A 21,166-nucleotide genomic window follows, 5' to 3' on the forward strand; every position below is an offset into this window, starting at 1 on the left:
AACCAAAAGGTCAGTCAGTGTCCTGCTTTCAAATGTCCTTGAAAAGAATCAAATGGAGAATAGACTTTGTGTGTGTGGAACGTGATTCCTGGTTGTTTACAGTTCATTTATGTAATTTCTGAGAAGGTACATGATCTTACCTGGCCCTCTTCAAACTGGTCTCCACCAAATGCAGACACACAGGGCTTTATTCCTCCAGTTCCCAGAGCTATCAGGGCCAGGCCAATCATGGACAGTGCCCTAGGGAAAGGAGAGGGGTTATTGCAGTAATGTGAGATTCTTTTTTTTTCTTTTTTTTTTTTTTTAGTAGGCTCCATGCCTCGTGTAGAGCCTAACGTGGGGCTGGAATTCACAACCCTGAGAGGGAGACTTGAGCTGGGATCAAGAGTCAGATGCTTAACTGCCTGAGCCACCCAGGTGCCCCCTGTTTGCCTCTTAATAGCACTTGTGCTCAGCGCTGCCACTCCAAGCATTTTAAATGACCACAAAACACGGCCAATTGGATGTGATATTCCCTGTGCTCTTGTGAGAGTTGTAGGTATGCTATAATATTAACTCCATGAAACAAACCAAGTAGCTAAACTTTCTTGAGTACTTCTCACTGGAGTACTTCTACACTTGCCATGTACTACTCAGACCCAGGCACGAGGTGGTAGTCTAGTCCCACACAAGATAGACTTTAGTAAAAATGGGACCTACCTGCAAAAGTTAAGACACTTACTCAAGGTCACACAACCAGTACAGGGCACAGTCAGCATTTGAACCCACTTAGCCTGGCTCCAATATCCCTGTTCTTAAATGATATTGTAGAAGAGAATCCAGAGGCACGGGGAAGGTGAGCTACCCGGGCCTCATGGCTCCTCCATGGGTAGCTGGGAATCAGACATGGAAGTCTGAGCTGCTGACCTTGGGCATGCAGCCACTTCCTTCCACCAACCCAAGGCCCTGTGGGCACTGCAGGATTTGCTGAGAGGGACCTGGTCTAAACAGCAATCTGATTGACTAACAAACCAGAAATGCAGGAATTGCAGCAACTAATTTGGATTTCAATGATTATTTTCCCCAACTCATAAGATGGGTTTACTCATAGATTGCAGGAATTGCAGCAACTAATTTGGATTTCAATGATTATTTTCCCCAACTCATAAGATGGGTTTACTCATAGATTGGGGAACTGAGGCCCAAGCACAGGAAACAAAAAGAATTGTTGTAAGTTGTCTACTGGGTCAGACTGCAGTGATGGGAAATTAATCTCACAGAGGAGCATGTCAATTGTGCTTGCCATCAAGGACTCAAAACACAGGGCTGGAACAAATATTTATGAAGCCCAATTACTGAAAAATAAGCAGGAGCATGGTACAAGAAGACAACCATAGATACAGAGTCTTGAGGAAACCTGGCACAATCAGGGACCAAGGTCCTGGGAGCTATGTCCCTCTAGGGAAGATCAAGATTAATACCCCATTCTGTGTGCTGACCATGCCTCATGCTGAGATGTACCCAAAACGGCAAGCCATTAGGTGAGCAGTGACTCCAGAGAACTGTGGGGATGGTGACATACAAAGCCCCAACTCTTAGTCAACTAAACAATTTTAGTTGGGAGGAAAGGGCTCCTTACACTTATGGTGAAGTTCAAGGGAAAAGATGAGCCATTTGAGCACCAAGGAAACAACCAGTGTGTGTGTGTTGGGGGTGGGGGTGGGGAGGGCAGCAGTTAGCGTCTACTCACACATGCACGGACAGATTGTCAGGAGTTCCATCTTTGTTATAGTCTGTGAGGTCATTAATTGAGCTTACTGCAGTGACCGCCTGTCCAATTGTGTAGACAATGGAGAGTGACACGATTGTCCTGTGTTGAAAGGGTTAAGAGAATCCAAGTTAGTTGCATAAGAGCCGTCCACTTCCTCCTCTCCCACAGAAAGGCCTCCTGCTTCAAGATGCAAGAGCCTAGTCATCTGTATGCTTGTTCCTCAAACTTGGGTAAAGCTGTTAACTCTTGGAAAGGTAGCCTGCTGGAGGGTTTGTCGTCCAGCCAGCGAGTGTGGGGCAATATTGGCTGGAGTTGGTGGTGGGTGGGGAGCTCTGTTTCACCTTTGACCTACTTGAAAAACTCAATGTTTTCTTCTACCTAACTACCGAAGTGAGAACATCTATCATTGAACAGTGAGAGAGACTTATCTTGTGCCTGGTAACCAATATTTGGCCAGGAGTGGGCCATTGGTTATGGTTGAATTATATTGAATTCTTTTGGGATAGTCAGTGAATTTGGCCGAGAAGAGCCTCCACTTCCTTGATCATTAAGTCCTAGGACTTCTTGAAAACCGTCTATTGGGTACACTCTTGGAGCTGTTCCTTAGAAGTGGGTGAGTGCCCCCATGTCCTCTCTGTCCAGCGAGCAATGTGAGCCTTTCAGTGATTAATGATAGATGGTACTCCTGCTACTATTTCAAGAGGAGACAAAGATGTTATCACTGTTTGAAGGAGGAAAAAAACTTACCCGTGCTGCCTGCATTCCCACTGCTCAATGCCAGGCACTGTGTTAGACTCTGGGAATGGGATGCTCAGAGCAGAAACAGGGCCTAGCGGGCTCTCCTAAGGCTTTTTTGTGCCTTGATTCGTTGTTCCCACCATCCATCATCTCCAACCACAAAGCTTACGATTACTTTTGGTCTTATTTCTTAACAAGGACACTGTACATACTCACTTGAACTTTCCCAGCCAGGAGTCTGCGATCAGTGCGCCGAGGATCGGCGTCAGGTAGCACAGAGCCACAAACGTGTGGTAGATGGCCGTGGACAGATTATCGTCCCACCCGATGAACCGTCTGAAGTACAGAATCAGGAGTGCTTTTCGTGGAGGGCAAGGGGAGTGGGAGGGGAGACAAAGTTAGGAGCTGTGGAAACTCAGGCTTTTGACTCAAGGGGAGGAGGGTGAAAATCGTTACCTCTCATTCCATAGTAGGAAAATCTTTCACAGAACTCATTGACCACGATGAAGAAGATGCTCAAGGGGTAACCAAAGCAACCCTGACGAAAGGAAACAGTGTAGGATTGAAACATGCTCCCTGCTGGTGCAGTGTCACAAGTGAGTGCTAACGGCATGAGAAGTAGCTGGTGCATATTTAGTAACTTGTCAGTGACTGACCATCCAGAAGTCAGTCTGAAATTCTAGATTCTAGAAAAATCTAGAATATTCAACATTTTTCTTCCCTTACACTCCTCCCAGAGTGACAACAATGAAATAAAGCATCTGGTTTTACTGTTCATTGGAGGACTAGACACAGCGTGTATGCCCTAAAGAGAAGAAGTGCCACACCGAGACTCGGGACTGTCCCTGCACTGAATCGCATGTATGACAGGCATTTATGGAGTGAGGGAAGCACAGCTGTGAACATTTAGGAGCAGAACAGAGCGAAGTTTGCAACATGAAGCTAGGTAGAGAAGGAAAAAACCGGATACTCACATATGACTTGGACATGCCTGAAAGAAAACCAAAAGGCCACCATTAAAGTCAAGTAATTAGAATACTTCTTGCTGAGCCCACACTCAGACCCTCTGACTTTCCAGGGCAGTGAGATGTGCCGTCCAGACCGGTCCAGCCCTTTCTGGCGAGTGGGGCCTGGCATCAGATTTTCTTCCAGTTCACCCCTCAGGCAATTCTCATTGTGGTCAGAATCGAGAGTCAGAGGCTCCGAGAATGGTGCCAGAAGCATTTTCTCCTTAAAACACTCCGAAGCCTGCTCATTGCCCTCGGGACGAAATCCAAACATCTTTGCATGCCCTTTACGGTCTCAGGAGGTCAGGGGGTTTGGAGAGGACTCGGTGGTGGGAGCATAAAATGCTTCCCGGTGCCTAAGGCCGGTGAGGATTCAGCTCCCATTGCCCTTCCCGTCAGGACCTTCCTTCCAGCCCCTTCCCCGCGCAGAGAGGACCCCTGGGATTCCCTCCTGTCAGTTTGCAGAGCACACTGGGGACCCGCCCGGAGTCCCGAATGCACAAGACGATGACTCCTGTGTCAGGAATTGCCCCTGCCCCTTCCTACACCTGTCAGAAATCTTGCCGTGGCATGACTCTCACAGAGCTGCATCTGCCCCCTGTGCTCCCAGAGAGCAACGGTTCGTATGTTTGACTCCCTTCTAGGGGTATCCATCTCCCCAACCCCAGCATCTTTTCCAGTGCCTACCCCCTAGCAGGGCCTTATTGTCAGAAGAGGGAATTAGGAGAGCAAGAAGAAAGGCGAGAGGCCAAGTGAGCCAGCGCAAACCAAGTGCCCTACACTCGGCCTTCTAGGTCTTAGGTGTACCCTTCAGGCCCGGTGGCCCAGCCCCAGCTCTGGTCTCCCCTGAATTTTGACGAGAGCTGACCCATACCCTGTCTCAAGTCCTAACACCTTGTGGCACAGCACCAAGGTGCTGCCCTGTAGTTACGAGTGCCTGTCACATGCTGTGCCCTTTCCATGGGGTATCATCTCCCCTCACCCCTGCCACCGACCAGATCTTAGAATCCTTTGTTTTGGGGGACCTTGAATATTCCCTGCCTCTATTACAAATCAGTGACCCCACACAATGGTCCTCAAACTTCATTGTGCCTCAGAATCACCGCAGGGCTTGTGGGAGCAGGTGACCCAACCCCATGCCCACAGCTGCTGACTCTGAGGGTCTGGGGTGGCCCATGGAGTCTGCACTTCTCCCAAGTCCCACAGTGATGTCCCCGCTGGTTCAGGGACCACCCCCACCCCCGACCTCCCCCCACCCCAGGCTGTGATGTCCACGTGTCTGACTGATCTCCTTGAGGGGGTTTTATTGCTTCCCTGGCCCCCGAGCTTGCCCGCTGTCTGGAGCAGGAAGCAAACACAGAAGCGGACCTGATGCCTCATATTCTCATTATGTGCAAACCCTGAGCCCAGGCCACATAGACAAAAATCACGACTCAGCCTGAGGAACTCGGCTCTTGGCCCAGACCCAGGTGATGGTCGAGGCCCCCACCCCCCAGCCCCTCGTGGGCCGGGGCCTCGCTTCCTGACTCTGGTCACACTGTGCTGTGGGCATTGGCACTTCCCCGGCTCAGCATGGCCCCCGGCCTCACACCACAAGCTCTCACTTTTGCCCACTTAAGAGCAGTGGTGCTATTTTAGGCCTTGTCCTAAGGCGGGAAGGAACCTCTTCTGGCCTCTCACGGCCTCAGTCCCCACTCTTGCCATCTATAAAGTTCTGGAAAGAGATTCTTCAACACTAATAGCCTGGTTTTCTCCCCAGTTAGACTTCCCTGTGGGAAGGGGATGCTTTGAGGGTCAACGTGTGAAAGATGTGGGCACCGGGGCAGATGTGTGATGGAATCACTGGTTGCTTTCCAGCTGTGGCCGTGGGTGAGCCCAGCTTCCCTCTGGACAGCCCACCTGTCGGAGGAAGACAGCGCTATGCCCCTTACAGGCCTGTTGTAAGAGTTGTATGTGCGAAGCCCCATCCCAGGCCTGGTGTGTCGCTCAGGGAAGACGCTGCTACCTCAGAATCCTTGGCACCTCACATAGTGCTTTTCACAAGCTGGAGTCAAATGTTTGTTGAATGAACACGTATTCAAAGGACCAGTCGTATCGTCATCAAGTCCAGTGTTCAGATCCTGGCTCTGCCCGCCAGGCTCTAGCCTCCTCCTGCCCGTGAGGCTGCCCCACCTGCATCTCATCGCTGTCTGTCTGTCTTCTCCATCCCCCCGCCACATGGTTTAGCCTGTGGGGAGTCCTGCTAGGAGACCACAGGGTCAGGGGATTCCTTTCTGTGCCTCCTTCCCAAAATGTCATCTCAGACTGCTGTGTCCTCAAGGGACAGTCGCTGCTTCTCTGAAGTAGGCCCTCCTCTCACACAACTCTCCGTCCAGACTTTGGTCACAGTTTTGTACCACCTCCTATAGGTGGTCACTGAGGCCACTCTTCTGGGCACCTGCATTGTTATTTATGGCTCCCTGCCCCCACCCCTCAGCCTTTTCTCAATTGTGTGTGCATGTGTGTGTGTGTGTGTGTGTGTGTGTGAATAACCACTCCTATTCTGAATGTGCCATCTGTGTCCAGATGGGACCGTGACTGGTACAGCCCACAAGCCAGCTTTCACTGCCAGACTGGAGAATGCCAACTCTCCAGTGCAATAAAAGACCCCATCAGAAACACATGCTTTTGAAGAACTGCACACAAACAACCTTGGCAATATTTGAGGCCCTGTTTCATTGCGGGGGTGCCCTGTCTGCTAGAGGAAACAGCAAGGCCATACGATGCTCTGCCTACTTTCACTTCAGATAATGGGGTCTCACCAGTGTCTCCCAAAGACCAGACAAAAGCAAGCTGAGCACCGCCTGCCCAGGGCTCAGACTCATCCTTGCTATAGGCCTTTACAGGGAAGCAGGAGGGAGGTATAAACACCCAAGTCCAGCAGAAAAAGCCCAGAGATTCCTTGCAACTGTTCCTTCCACATGGTTTCTCAGGATTTGGGTTTGCAAGGAAAGATTTCATCTGGCCAGCGTAGCACCTATAATTTTTTTTTAAAGATTTATTCATTCATTTTAACGAGAGAGTGAGAGAAAGAGGGAGAGATAGTAGGGGGAGGCGCAGAGGGAGAGAGAATCTCAAGCAGACTCCTTGCTGAGCATACAGCCCAGCCGCAGGGCTCGATCCCATGACCCATGAGATCATGACCTGAGCCGAAACCAAGAGTCGGACATTTAATCAGCTGAGTCACCCAGGTGCCCCACACCTATAATTTTTTTGAAAAATACTATTCAGCACCTATTGTTTGCCAAATCACAATGGGAAAGATTTTGTTTACTTTAAACATAAACTAGGTTACAAAAAAAAGAGCTTTGATCTTATTACAACCACCACCATTCTCAGAACTATGTAATGGAAAATGAAGTCCTTAAACTCACCCAGGTGAAAATCTGAGATTTAGTACCCAGTCATCACCCAGGAGGCTTGTTATTTTCTGAAAGGCGTGCATTCCAAAGAGCAATTTTTATTATTGCGGGGCAGAGGTTGCTAACCTCTTCTGTTGCAGAATTCAGAGCTATTTGGTGGATGTATATTAGTCAGCATTTCTTATCTCACATGTATTAACAGGATCACTCTATGAGAAAGCTCAGGTCAGAAGTGGTGTGTATGTTGAGCCTTACATGACTGTATCCCGACAGTAAATCTAATCAGCATATTTGAGTGGTCCACGGTTCTCGCATCATCTGTGGGTCACTTGGATATAACTACTGATAGGAGTAAATAAAGCGGCTTAGAATCAGGCATGCCAGTACCGGGCGCAGAGTCAACACTGGCTCCTATTGTTATTCTAGGCCTAGCAGTGCTTTTGTCTTTCTTTTGGTTAAAGAAATTAATAAAATAAGTGTACATTATAAGTTTCGGGGATCCCTGGGTGGCGCAGCGGTTTGGCGCCTGCCTTTGGCCCAGGGCGCGATCCTGGAGACCCGGGATCGGATCCCACGTCGGGCTCCCGGTGCATGGAGCCTGCTTCTCCCTCTGCCTGTGTCTCTGCCTCTCTCTCTCTCTCTCTCTCTGTGACTATCATGAATAAATAAATAAAATCTTTAAAAAAAATAAGTTTTGATGATTACTGACTTGGAAGGATAGTGGGAAAAACCAAGAAAGACACTCTATTAATAATTTCCCATTCCTTAATGAAATTTCTTCATTAAGGTATTTCCTACCATTTAACAAAGCACATTCCATATTTTGAACCATTTAGGGATGGAAATTCTAACTGTAATGGTTCATTACCTAGAAATTAAGTATTCTTGGGATGCCTGGGTGACTCAGGTTGAGCGTCTGCCTTCAGCTTGGGGCATGATCCCGGAGTCCTGGGATCGAGTCCCACGTTGGGCTCCCTGCATGGAGCCTGCTTCTCCCTCTGCCTATGTCTCTGTCTCTCTGTTTCTCATGAATAAATAAATAAAATCTTTTTTAAAAAAATGGTGATGGGTGATTTTTTTTTTTTAAATCAGCATGGTGATGGGTGTGAAGAGTGCATTTCTAGAACTTGGACTGGGGAAGTGGGAAGGAATGAAGAATCTGCTGCTGTTTGAGCAGCTCTTACCTTTAGGCAGAAAGAAAACTGCCTCCTACCATGACCAAGAGTGAAAATGAGGGAGTGAGCTCTGTGTTGCATGATGTTTTAGGAATGATACTCCTGTGTGGCGTGGTAGGCAGAACAGTGGTCCCCACGAAGTCTGTGTCCTAACCCCTGGAGCTTGTGGACATGTTACCTTCCATGGTGGGGTAGGGGGTGTTCTGCAGACTAAGTTAAAGATCATGAGATGGGGAGTTTATCCTGGATTACCTGGTGGCCCCAATGTAGTCACATGGGCCCTTAAAAGAGTCAAAGGAAGAGATGTGAAGAAGGAAGTAGAGGCTGGAGTGACGGTACTTTGTAGAAAGCCAGCACGAACCAAGGAATATAGCAGTCTCTAGAAGCTGGAAAAGACAAGGAACTGGATTCTCCCCTACAACCTCCAGAAGGAACACGGTCCTGCTGACACCTTGATTTTAGCTCAGTGAGACTCATGCGACTTCTGACCTCCAGAACAGTGAGATTAAAAAGTTTGTGTCATATTAAGTTGCTTAGTTTGTGGCAGTGTGTGATATCGGCGATAGGACACAAGCAGGATTTGCCTCAAGCTCTATAAATGAAGGTTTTTATCGCTAAATCACTCACTCTTCATATAGAACTAAGACTCAAACCTCCAGCAACTTTTATATGCCAGCAAAGTGCTCTTTTTTATAATTTTCCCTTTTAGCTACATTTTCCACCTGGGGGTTCAGGAGTCCAATCCCATGCCTTTTTTTTTTTTTTTTAAAGATTTTATTTATTTATTCATGAGAGAAGCAGGCTCCATGCAGGGAGCCAGTTGTGGGACTTGATCCTGGGTCTCCAGGATCAGGCCCTGGGCCAAAGGCGGCGCTAAACCATTGGGCCACTGGGGCTGCCCCAATCCCATGCCTTTTAAACAGGATCTGCACTTGCTCTGCTACTTTCTGCAGGTACTCTTCCTTAGCCATCTGTAGAGTGAGGGTGCTGCCTTCCAGGCCTGCTACAAGGAACGAGGCGGTCTGAAAATGGTTTCATAACAAGTTAAGTTGATCAACCCTGGATTCTTTTAGGTGGGAGGGTATGAGCCTTGGGGAGCAAGAGGTTGAGCCTCCACTTGGGGACATCCTTCCTAAACACGGGGCTTTAAAGATCCAAAGCACTTAACTTCTGGACCGCCAATTCCTTCACCTAGAAATGCTAACACCATCTTTGCAAGTTGGTTAATAAGATCAAATCTACAGGAATGCAATGAAGTTTGCTATTCGCTGCATCCCATGAAGACAGCTGGGGAGTGCAGACAGATGTTTGGAACAGGCTGATTTAAGATTAAAATATGGGCAAGAATGTGTGATGAGGAACCCTGGTAGGGTTGAGAAGGGCCCTCAAAGAAACAGGCAGTCTCTCCAGGGCTATTCACACTCACCAAAAGAAGAAGGTCCATATGACATCATCTTGGGAAATTAGGCCACAGGGATTAGCAAGCTGTGGGCCGGGAAACGCCAATCTTGAACATGAGCTACAGTGGCAAGCATTGATTTTTAATTAAGCTGCTTTTCAAATGGGCAGCACTAGAGTGTGCTGCATGTGTGTAGCTGTAGGGGCTTAAGGATCATGTGTAATCCTCCACTGCAGTGGTTTGCAAAGTGTGGTCTCTGGCGTAGCTGCACAGCACCTGGGAACCCATCAGAAATGCACATTCTCAGGTCCATCCCAAACCTACCAAGTCAGAAACTCCCCATGTAAGCGGAGTTGTACATATGCATATGTCTGTGCGTGTGATCAAGCCCTCCTGGGACTGAAGTTCTACAGTTTGGGAGTCCCTCCTCGCTCCAGAGCAACCGTGGGGAGCAGTCAAGGAAAGGGTCTGGTGTGAAGGCGTGTATCCTAGGTGGCAGCTCCAGGCTAGGTGATCAGCTCCTATGATGTGATTCAGGCTCTGTTCATTGTTCACTAGGATGACTGTGACAAGCAGATGCCATGTCTCAACCTTCCCTGTCTCCCATCTACCCAAGTGGACCTGAGCTTCCCAGATGCAGTGATTCAGGATGGCTCTCGAACCTGCCTGGCTCTCTGCTACCTGAAAGGTCAGACCTGCCACTCAGCACAGTGCAAAGAAGCCCTCCAGGACCTGACTTCGCTCTTCCTCCACGCCGGTGGTCAAGCCACATGACTTCTAATTCCCTCAGCACACTAGGTTCAGCACCCCACCAGCACCATTAGGGTAGTTAGTGCCTCACCTCTCCCCTTGGCCTCCCAGATACTCTCTTCTCCTTTTAGATTTCTTTAGTCTTTTTTTTTTTAAGATTTTATTTATTTATTTGACACAGAGAGAGAGAGCACAAGCAGGCAGAGCTGCAGGCAGAGGGAGAAGCAGACACCCCCAGAGGAGGGAGCTGATGTGGGGCTTGATCCCAGGACTCTAGAATCATGACCTGAGCCGAAGGCAGACGCTTCACCGACTGAACCACCCAGGCGCCACTAGATTTCTTTAGTCTTTTTATAACTGCCTTGACAGGACACGTTGTTCTGACTTCTGAAAACATGTTATAGAGCCTCACATATCATATGATTCCCCCCCCACCCCCAATTTCAGTGAGGAAATAAAGTGTATGCCACTTCAAAAGAGCCCAGCAGGATATGCACCCAGCAGAACTATGGCTGACCTGAGGCAAGGTGACAGGAGGCATGGGAGGAGAGGTAGCAGCTGAGTGCTTTGTGCAGCACACTTGGTTTGATTCCCCGCCCCCCCCCCAAATCAATCAACTTTGATTAAGAAGTGAAAGGCACTCTTCTTAAAGGGGCTATTCCGGGACAGCAGTCAGGTTAGCTCTAGAACAAGTTTTATGGTCTGTAATCCAGGCCCTTGTTTCTGGAGTGGTTCTTCTTGAGGCTATTTCTTGCCCTACTTGATAATTGTTTTTCTTACTTGGCTCTTTTGCCACATTTCTCACCCTCAGACCCCCTGCAGGTCCATATGGCACTTCTGTGCACATTCGAGAATTGTGATAATTTAAGCCGGATGCTGCCCCGGGAAGCATGGCTTGACTGGTGGATGGCAGCTCCGTTCCAACAAGAAAAAATGTCCCTGGGTGGATGCACTGCTTGGCAATGGAGCACGGGCCACATTCCAGCCCCACGGGCCCTCTTGCGGGGGCCTTCACACAGGGTACTGCCTACACATCTATGACCAGTGCCCTGCCCATCCTTCTATTGTTTTTTTTTTTTTTTTAATAGAAAAAGCCTCTTTTCCACAAATGTTTTCTTCCTCACTGAGGGACAATCTATTTTTCCTTTGATCCATCAGCAAACAGCTATATAAACAGAACATACTGATGTATGATTTTCAGAATGCCAGTTTAATCAAGTTACCCCTGCGAAAGGCAAATGAGTTATCCATTCCTTGAGAACCAGGAATGTCAACTAAACCCTAATTACATGAAGCCACTTTAGAAATACAGGGAAGCTGGACTAATGGGACAGTAGAGGTTTTATTAAGTGACTTTGGCCTGGTGCCACGGCAGGGACCAGCTCAGTCTGGGAGCGCAGGCGACCCTGTAACCATCCAGGCCAAAGGCGTGAGCCCAGCTGGGGAGAAGACGGACACGGAGTATAAAATCTCTTAGCTGGAGTCTGGCTCCTCGGCACCGGGTGTCTCACAGCCGTGTCCCCCCTTTGGGGTGCGGCAGGGGCCGCTGGGAGCCGGCTCCCGGGGCTGGTCTGCTTTCTCTGCCTGCGTGAGGGACACACAGCCGTGGACCTTTGACCGCCCGGCAGCCAGGCCTTGCCCTTGTGCTGTGCTGTGTGCGTCTGACAGCCGTGACTTGGCCACCGCCTCCCTTCGCCTGGACACCCCCCGGTCAGGAACGGGGGAGGCAGCTCTCCATCCGTGCGCTAGTTTGCCGGGGCTGCAGAAACCATGCACCACAGACGGAGCAGCTTAAAACAACAGCAACGCATCCCCCCCGGCCCCCGCAGTCGGGATCCGAGCGGGATCCGAGCCCCAGGTGTCAGCCAGGTCGGCTCCTTCTGAGGCTGCGAGGGGGAATCTGGCCAGCCTCCCCCAGCTTCTGGGGGTCACTGGCCATCATAGACGTTCCTCGGCTCGTGAGAGCATCACCCAGACCTCTGCTTCCGTCCTCGCACGGTGTTCTTGTGCGTGTGCCCGTGTTCGCATGTCCCCCTCGTATAAGGACACCAGTCATATTGGGTTGGGGGCCCCCTTCCTCCAGGATGACATCATCGGAACTAATTACAGCTGTGGAGGCCCTACCTCCACATAAGGTCCATGCTCTGAGGTCTCAGGGTTCGGACTTCAGCACCTGCATTTGTGGCTGGGTGGAAACAAACCCACAACAGGCAGAGAGCTTTGCTAGTTGTCTGACCAACTGCTGTAGGTTACAGACATCCTTCTAGCTTTTAAAAAGATTTCTACAATGCTGGTCTAAAATCATCAGCTTAAGAGGCCCATAGTGGCCTCCTCTGATGGTTTTATAAATAACCCCATGACTTTTAGCATCTAATTTTCATAACTACAGACGTGAATCACTGACAGGTCATTTCCATTCGCCTCCAGAAAGAAACGATCTCTCCAGGCCCTGGGGGAGCCACCTGCCTTCGGATATGCTCAGCGATTATTTACTTCTCAATTGTAGGGAAAGTTGCGGCCAGGCCAGAGGGTGCAGACCAGTTAATATGTAGTAAGCTGTTAATGCAAAACAGAAAGGGCCAGGCCTAAGTTCTGCCTTAGGCGTGGGCAGGATCAATCACTCAGGTGAGAGAAGTTCCTGGGAGTCAGAAAGGTGACCCTTGGTCTCCCAGTTATGTCCTTTATCGACATGTGGGCGTTCTTTTATTCTGGAAGAACAGCCTTCGTTCTGAACTAAGAGCGAGGCTTGCTTTAAACGCTCTACTGCTGAGAGTCAGTAAACGGATCTATTCGCAGGCCAGAGATTAGACAGGGACGGACCCTCCGGAGCGGAGCGGAGCGGGCTCTGGGAAGAAGCAAGAGGGGAGAGCCCCGGGAAGAGCAGCACGCTGCCCACGGCGAACAGGCAACAGGGACAAGTCTGTAGCATCAGCCCTAAGACACTGTATATGGTCAGAAGGCGAAAACAATGCCAGAGGCGCACAAGTGTCACCAAATTAAAACCTCCTGGTCTTTTGGAGGTTTGTTTGGGAGGCAATTAAGTTAGAAGCCCTAGGGGCACCTGGGTGGCTCAGTGGTTGAACATCTGCCTTTGGTTCAGGTCGTGATTCCAGAGTCCTGGGATCGAGTCCCGCATCGGGCTCTCCTGCCTTTGTCTCTGCCTCTCTTTCTGTGTCTCTCATGAATAAATAAAAACAATCTTAAAGAAAAAAAAAAAAACTAGAGACTCTAACATTTATTTATTATTATTATTTTTGAAATCCTAAACTTTAGAACCAAATATATATATATATATATATTTTTTTTTTTTTTTTGCTCTTAGATGTTAAAATGTAATTGGAAGAAATGCTGATGATCATGGTTAAGTGTGAAGTTAGGCTACAAAGTGATCTACAGAAAGCAGATTTTTTTTCCCAACTGATATTTAGGCTATGCATGCTTCATTCCTATCATGAGAATATCTCTAAGAAATTTCTGGAGTGGTCAAAGATGTATATTTTAAAGACTTATTTATTTTAGAGAGAGAGTACACACTTGCAAGCGAGTAGGGGGAGGGGAAAAGGAAGCTAGAGAAGCAGACTGCCCATTGAGCTCGGAACCCCACTCGGGCTTCATCTCACGACCAAGATCATGACCTGAGCCAAAATCGAGAGTCAGACACTTAACCGACTGAGTCACCCAGGTGCCCCCAAATATGTGTATTTTAAATCTTGTTAGATATCACCTAACACTTCTATAGAGAAGTGACTTATTTTTTCCCATATTATAATTTTAAGGTGAGCACGCATAGGAGCAGTTATAAAGAAAGAAAAATTTATCACACTGTTCATTAAGACTGCCTGGGAACTCCATAGTACAGTACAATACCTAATACAGTATCAATAGGGTATGAACATAATTTTTAGAATTAATTTGAGGTAAATGTCTACGACATCACTATGAGCATTTCTGATTCACTAATATTCTATGGCAGTGAGGGTGTTCCCTACATACCAATTCTGTTATTAAATAGATGCTGTTTAGAACTGACTCGTGCTATACCCAGAAAATCCATCCAACTTGCTGGGGGAAGAGACTAGTTGTCGCGGGTAGCATCTCAGGTGAAGATACAGGCCACAGCGGCCTCTTCTTTACACACCAAGAATACGTGCTGCCTAAAGTCATATATAAGTGACATACATCTTTCAGAGAGAACATTTTCTATTATCACGTATACTGGGTCGAATAGTGTCCCCTGAAACTCACGTCCTTCCTAGAATCTCAGATTCTGACCTTATTTAAAAATGAGATCTTTGTAGATGTAATGAGGTCACGTTGGAGTAGAGTGGATCCCTAACCCCCACACACCAGGGATTGCTGGCAACACCAAAAGCTAAGAGAAAGGCATGGGACAGATTCTCTTCTACAGCCCTCAGAGAGCACATGGCTCTGCAGACACCCTGATTTATGACTTCCAGCCTCCAGAACTGTGAGAATCCATTTCTGCTGCTTTAAACGATCTGGTTTGTGATACTTTCGTTATGGCAGCGGCAGGAAACTAGTCCACCATGGGAGCTGACACGTTTAGGTCTGTTCTTCCAAGAACATCTCAAGAGTACTTTCTGATGTGCCCTGATAGAACTTACAATAAAATCTTGCCTCTTGAGAGAGACTGTATAAGTTTCAAATGCTTAACCTGTGAGCTTTCAACGTGTCTCCTTATGTGAGTACATTTTATGAATTTTCCAGTCTTATATCCGATCCTTAAACCAAATTTTCCTTTGGGTTCATGGTCAGTGTCACACGGCCCCCCACAACAACTGGATGCTCTAAACCCTCTCTCCAACGACAGGTTCCTTTCAGGAGGCCCTGGCCAGTGGCCAATCTTGGAGGAACTAGGCCTTCCTCCTTCTCCAGAAAGTTTGTGGTAGATGCTCTCTGTTCCTCCTGGTATTGCCACTTTCTACTGCTGAGACTGTGCTTTTACTACACCGCCTGCAGATGGTAGCTGCACTGGTTCTGAAGCTAGGCAGCGAGCAGAGGCCTGGCCTGGCCTGTCGGACACGGCCCCCTTCACAGCAGCCCCTTGAGATGAGCCCATCGGCCTTCCAAAGTGATAACTTCCTGGGCTCTGAAACCAAGAGACGAAGTTACAAAACAGAGGTTCCTGGGTTCCTTATGTTGCAACCCCAGGATTCTGAGTCAGTGGTTCTCATTCATTTCCAGATAATACTGCTCTTATTCTTTCACCATCATCACAGAAGAATGTGGAAGCTTCCTCAGAGTCCTCCCTTGTTTTGATACCCTTTAATCAGTGCACCTGGGACACCTACCCACTCTCTCTCCCGCTAGGAATCAGATTGAGATCCAGTTGCATCCCAGAGCTGCTGCTGCCTGGAGAGGCGTGAGCATGGCTGGCAGGGTGCTCCACGCCCCTGGTCCCACTACGGCTCCTGTCGTGCACAGCCCTACCCTGGACAACAGGCGGCTGTCCCTCTCACTAGTGAACCAGCCGCAGTGGGCTTCCTGTTCTTTGGTAACTCAAAGGGCAGCATATCAAACAACAGACAAAGACCAAGTACATCAAACCTGGAATAATTCCAGGAGAGGTGTGAAGGACCAGGCAAAAATTTAGCATTAAGACAGCAATCCTCCAGCTTTGACAAGACACCAGAAAGCTGTCGCTTTCTCTGGCCTCATGATAATTTATTTACCGCAACTATCCCTCACTGTGGAAAAATGTTTATGGGCTTGTGTTTCTGCCTCGCCCTGAGAATAGGAGTTTCTTCAAGACAGATGGTAAATAAATACCTGCATCCATCCATCATTTAGGCTCACCACCGCCCCGCTCTCTGCACCAGCCACAGCTGGGCCACATGGCTTCATTACTCCCGCTCTTTCCTACCCTATATTCTTAGCCGGTGCAAGCTAATTTTTAAATTCTAGCTACTAATTTACTGCAAAGTTGGTCATCATGGACAAGTCAGCAGTCAGGTGGCGCTTGATCTTATTGTCACCATCTCATCTAGGGGGGACAGTAGCAATATTTGGGCATGGGTGTGGGTCACGAAAAAAAGCCTATCAGGGGCACATGGGTGGTTCAGTTGGTTAAGTGTCTGCCTTTGGCTCAGGTCATGATCCTGGGGTCCTGTGATCAAGCCCCATGTTGGGCTCCTGGCTGAGGGGGAGTCTGCTTCTCCCTCTGCCCCTCCCACTGCTCATGTTCTCTTTCTTAAATAAATAAATAAATAAATAAATAAATAAATAAATAAAATCAATCTTAATTAAAAAAAAAGAGCCTGTCATTTAGAGTGATACAGAGCAGTGGTTCTCCACGTGGGGTCTTGGGACCAGCAGCAGCAGGATGTGGGAACTTGTGTAAATGCTAATCCTTAGAGCTGCCCCAGACCCACTTGAAGCAGAGATTCTAGGGTGCAGGGCCCAGCAATGTGTTGGAATAAACCATCACTTGGGTGATCCCGATGGATCCTAAAGCCTGAAGATCACCACCTACACATGTCAGCCTGAGAGTCGCTGAGAGGCAGACGATTCTCCCATGGGTCAGATGCCCAAGGTCTGCCTCAGTAGCAACTTCAGCTTCTAGCCTCTACAGGGTACACTTACAGCCCCTACAGGGTTCCCTGGGACTTCAGCACTGTTCTTTGGTTTACCGGAGAACTTCTAGAAAGAAGCAAGGATGTAGAAGAACTTTTAAGTGGCAGGGTTGGGGTGCCTTCAAAACCAGTCCATCATGTTATGCTCAGGCAAGAAGCCGACTGGAAAAACTCACCAGAATCCCACAAGGCCAGTGGGAGGCTGAGAGGTGGGAGGACAGGATTATAATCAACTATCCTTCATCAAAGAATATAATCAACTATCTTTCAAAACAACCTGGAGGCTCTGGCAAAGGGGGGCAGGAGCTTGCTTCATAGATCCTGAAGTCTCTTCATACTTCATTTTCAAAGTTAAGTGTGTGGCAAATGACAGGGCAGCATCTAGGGTTTTCCAGGACCATAGTATGGAAAATAATTTGTAAGAACAGCAACATTAGTGCAGACTCTTGCTTAGCTCTGGGTGAGGGAGGGAAATGGGGTGAAGAGAGAAAGAATGAATATTTGAAGTCTTCAGCCAAAGCATCCCTAGCCCCACAAAGTTCTCCCCTGAAAGGTTCTCTGCCCTTAGGAAACCTGGCCCCATAAGACAGCTCTTGGGAAGGCGGCCTTCTCTCTATCCTTGACTCTGATAAGCACCACCAGACTTTAATGTAAGAGTGGGCAAAGGATAGTTCATGGGCCAAATCCGGCCCACCACCTGTTTTTCTGTGGCTCACCTGTTAAGGATGGCTTCCATGGGGGATCCCTGGGTGGCTCAGGGGTTTAGTGCCTGCCTTCAGCCCAGGGCGTGATCCTGGAGTCCCAGGATCAACTCCTGCATCAGGCTCCTTGCACAGAGCCTGCCTCTCCCTCTGCTTCTTTCTCTCTGTGTCTCTCATGAATAAATAAATAAACTCTTAAAAAAAAAAAAAAAAGGATGGCTCCATGTTTTTAAGTGGCTGAAAAACAATTTTTAAAAACTATTTTGTGACACACGAAAATTCCATGAAATTCAGATTTCCGTGCCCATAAATAAAGTTTTATTGGAACACAGCTCTGCCCATTTGTTTATATATTTTGCACCACAAAGGCAGAGTTGAGTGTGGCCTCAGAGGCTATGCTACCTCAGAAAGCTGAAAATATTTACTATCTGGCCCTATCCAGGAAAAGCTTGCCAATCCATCTTTAAAGCAAAGGGTTTTCTGTTCATGATTCTAACTGAATACAGCTGCCAGGCTTAGCTATACATCGTCATGCCCACAGCGACGTTTCATCCACTTTATTCTTGTGGATTCGTGTTGCTGTGTCACTGAGTCCAATAAATGGTATAATTTTGATTCTCGTTGCATCCATCACTTTCCGATTCCATCCCAACTCCTGCTCCCCATTCTCAGGGCCAGGAAAAGAACCTGGTGTGAAAATTAGTTTCAAATTCACATTGGACAAAATCAGCTCGAAGCAAATCTGTCTCTAAGACCTGCTGCCTGGTTTCCTTACCCCCTGACGTGCTCACCAAGGATCCTGGGTGTCCCTTTTTCAGTCATGAGGGACCTGAAGCAATTCTGAAACCATCTGAGTGCCAGAGATCTGTTCTCAAGAGAAGACACTGCTACCTTTTATTTAAAAACCTCTTAAAAATCATTTGTTCTACTTACTACCTAAACTTAGATATTAAAACATAGGACTGGAATAAACATAAAACTGGTGTGTGGCTATATTGCTACTCACATGCTAAGCCAATCTCAGTTACCAGAACAAACAAACAAACAAAGAAACAAAAAAACAGCCACCACTGAAGGACTGATTTGCAAACTTGAAAGAATCTATTCATTTAGGATTATATTTCAGAAGCTAACTGTGTTCATTCACCAATAATCAGGCAGCTGACAGCTGGCCTGATTGGAAATACTTTAGGAAAGTCCAAACTTGGCACAGACGTTACTCAGGCATTTGGTATCTAAAGATCAAATAAATACTCAGAGCACCTCCCAGGGAAGTCACACGGAGTGACAAGCAAATGATGTGTGAGGTAGGATCCAGAACTCCAGCCCAGGAGTTTGGCTGTGGAGCACACGTGCTGACAGCCTGCACCTCTGCGGGAGACAGTAGCATCTTTCAGGAAAAGGCACAGGTGGCCACGGTAAGAGGTCCCAAGTGTGAACCCCTCAATACTGTTGCTTTGGAATCACAACACAGGGTGGTCCAGTGAGACATGGGGAGAGCTTGTTGCAGGGCTGCACACCAGGTCTCACACTCGTACACACCCCGATACAACCGCTGAGGCTGTTACCAATACGTCTAAGGGCTGAGGAAGACAAAGCCCAAAGTTTAATTTACTGAGGCAAATCCATAGCGGTAGCAAGAGGTAGACAGGAAGAGGGATCCCTGGGTGGCGCAGCGGTTTGGCGCCTGCCTTTGGCCCAGGGCGCGATCCTGGAGACCCGGGATCGGATCCCACGTCGGGCTCCCGGTGCATGGAGCCTGCTTCTCCCTCTGCCTGTGTCTCTGCCTCTCTCTCTCTGTCTCTCTGTCTCTCGTGAATAAATAAAAAAAATATATATATATTTAAAAAAAAAAAAAAAGACAGGAAGAGAACTGAAGGCAGGTCAAAGTCAGGCCGCTTCTCTCAGCTATGGGGCCACGTTGTGCCTGCCTGGGCTCATCCATGCCGTGACTTTGCTTTGCTCGGAGTCACCTGCCTTCCCATCCTTTTTTTTTTTTTTTTTTTTTTTAAGATTTATGTATTTATTTATGATAGACACAGAGACAGAGAGACAGAGAGAGGCAGAGACACAGGCAGAGGGAGAAGCAGGCTCCATGCAGGGAGCCCGACGCGGGACTCGATCCCGGGACTCCAGGATCGCGCCCTGGGCCAAACCGCTGCGCCAGCAGGGAGCCCCGGCTTCCCCATCTTTAGGGGAGAAGAGGGCTGGGATGGGCTCTGCTCTCATCCCGCAGGGGCCTACGCCGCGGCCGGCAGGACAGTTCTCTCCTAGACGTCCTGCGGACACCCCACGCCTGGGGAGGCCCAGCTACCCTCGGCGGGCGCCTCCCCGTGAGGTCCGAGCGCAGCTGGCAGGGTGACCAGCAGGGCCGGGGCTGCGGGCTCACCCGGGCTGCCCCCCGCCCCCCGCCGCCGCGCGCCTCCCCGTCCGGCTGGATGGAGGTTCGGGGCCCTGCCATCGCCGGCACCACCGCCCCTCCGGCTCAAGCCCATTCCCAGCTCCCGCCCGCGAACACGCGGACCCAGGATCCCCAGCCGGAGGCGCTGGTTCCCGCCACCCCCGAGCCTGCGCGCCCCGCGGCTCCCCGCCTCCGCGCAGGGACGGCATCGCGGCCGGCGACTTGCCCCGGGGCCGGGACGCGGTTCTCGGACCCAGGTCGCCTCCCGCCTGGCTCCGCGCGCAGGTCCGCTGGCCGCGCGCCCCCGACTGCCCTCGCCCCCCGCCCCCCGCCCCCTGCCCCTTGCCCCCGGCTGCCCTCGCCCCCCGCCCCCCGCCCCTGCGCCCCCGGCTGCCCTCGCCCCCCGCCCCCCGCCCCTGCGCCCCCGGCTGCCCTCGCCCCCCGCGCGCCCCCGGCTGCCCTCGCCCCCCGCGCGCCCCCGGCTGCCCTCGCCCCCCGCCCCCCGCCCCCTGCCCCCTGCCCCCGGCTGCCCTCGCCCCGCGCCCCCGCGCGCCCCCGGCCACGCGACCTACCCATGGTGGCGGCTCCGAGGGCTCCCTGCGACTGGCGAGCGGGCAGTCCGGGAGAGAGGACCTTTTTTTTTAAGGTGTCGCTCTTATGACTTGGTTTCCAGGCCCTGCCCAGCCACCTGTGCAGCTGGAGGTGTGCAGGCGGGGCGGCGGGGCTCCACCCTCCCGGCGGCCGAACGCCAGCGAGCGGAGGCGGGCGCCCCTTGAGCCCCAGCGCGGGGCCAGCTCCGGGGCCCCCCTGGCCCGCCCCGGGCCCTCGGGAGCCGGCGCCGGGGACAGGAGCATCGGCCGGGGCCTGGGCACGGACGCCCCGACGGGGAGCGCACCTGGCGGCCGAGGCTGCCGGGCCTCGCGGGGTGTGCGGCTCAGCAGGGCCGGGTGGGACCCCAGGACCCGCTCTGGAAACCACGGGGCTGGGAAAACCGCCCCTTCTGAGCGAGAAAGCAGAACTGGGTGAACCCTGGTCGGTAGTTCTGGGTGCACACGCGTGTTTGTGGGGCTTTACCTGGAGGGTGAACCAGCCAAAGCACTTCTGGAAGACTCTAGAATAAATCTCCAGATCATTTTTCTGTTTCCTCGGCTGACTTGGAAGAGGGAAGCGCGGTTGTGCTTTGCAAATACTGAGAGGAACGTTAACATGAGGGCAGTTTCTATTTTTTAAATAGAATTAAATATGGTAAAG

General features: G+C 49.9%; 1 protein-coding gene across 1 annotated transcript in view; it reads right to left on the minus strand.

Annotated features, from left to right (window-relative positions):
* SLC15A1 (solute carrier family 15 member 1) overlaps positions 1-20,614 on the minus strand; it is a 50,263-nt gene extending 29,649 nt beyond the window's left edge. The window contains exons 1-6 of the mRNA XM_025441208.3: positions 20,488-20,614; positions 3,463-3,479; positions 2,945-3,026; positions 2,705-2,846; positions 1,730-1,849; positions 141-240 (exon numbers count right to left, since the gene is read on the minus strand). Of these exons, the coding sequence (XP_025296993.1) occupies positions 141-240; positions 1,730-1,849; positions 2,705-2,846; positions 2,945-3,026; positions 3,463-3,479; positions 20,488-20,491 (465 nt within the window). The 5' untranslated portion in view covers positions 20,492-20,614. The remainder of the gene's footprint in view (positions 1-140; positions 241-1,729; positions 1,850-2,704; positions 2,847-2,944; positions 3,027-3,462; positions 3,480-20,487) is intronic.
* Positions 20,615-21,166: the final 552 nt, after the last annotated feature.

The sequence above is a fragment of the Canis lupus genome, chromosome 22 (genome assembly GCF_003254725.2).
Source record: "Canis lupus dingo isolate Sandy chromosome 22, ASM325472v2, whole genome shotgun sequence".
Lineage (NCBI taxonomy): Eukaryota > Metazoa > Chordata > Mammalia > Carnivora > Canidae > Canis > Canis lupus.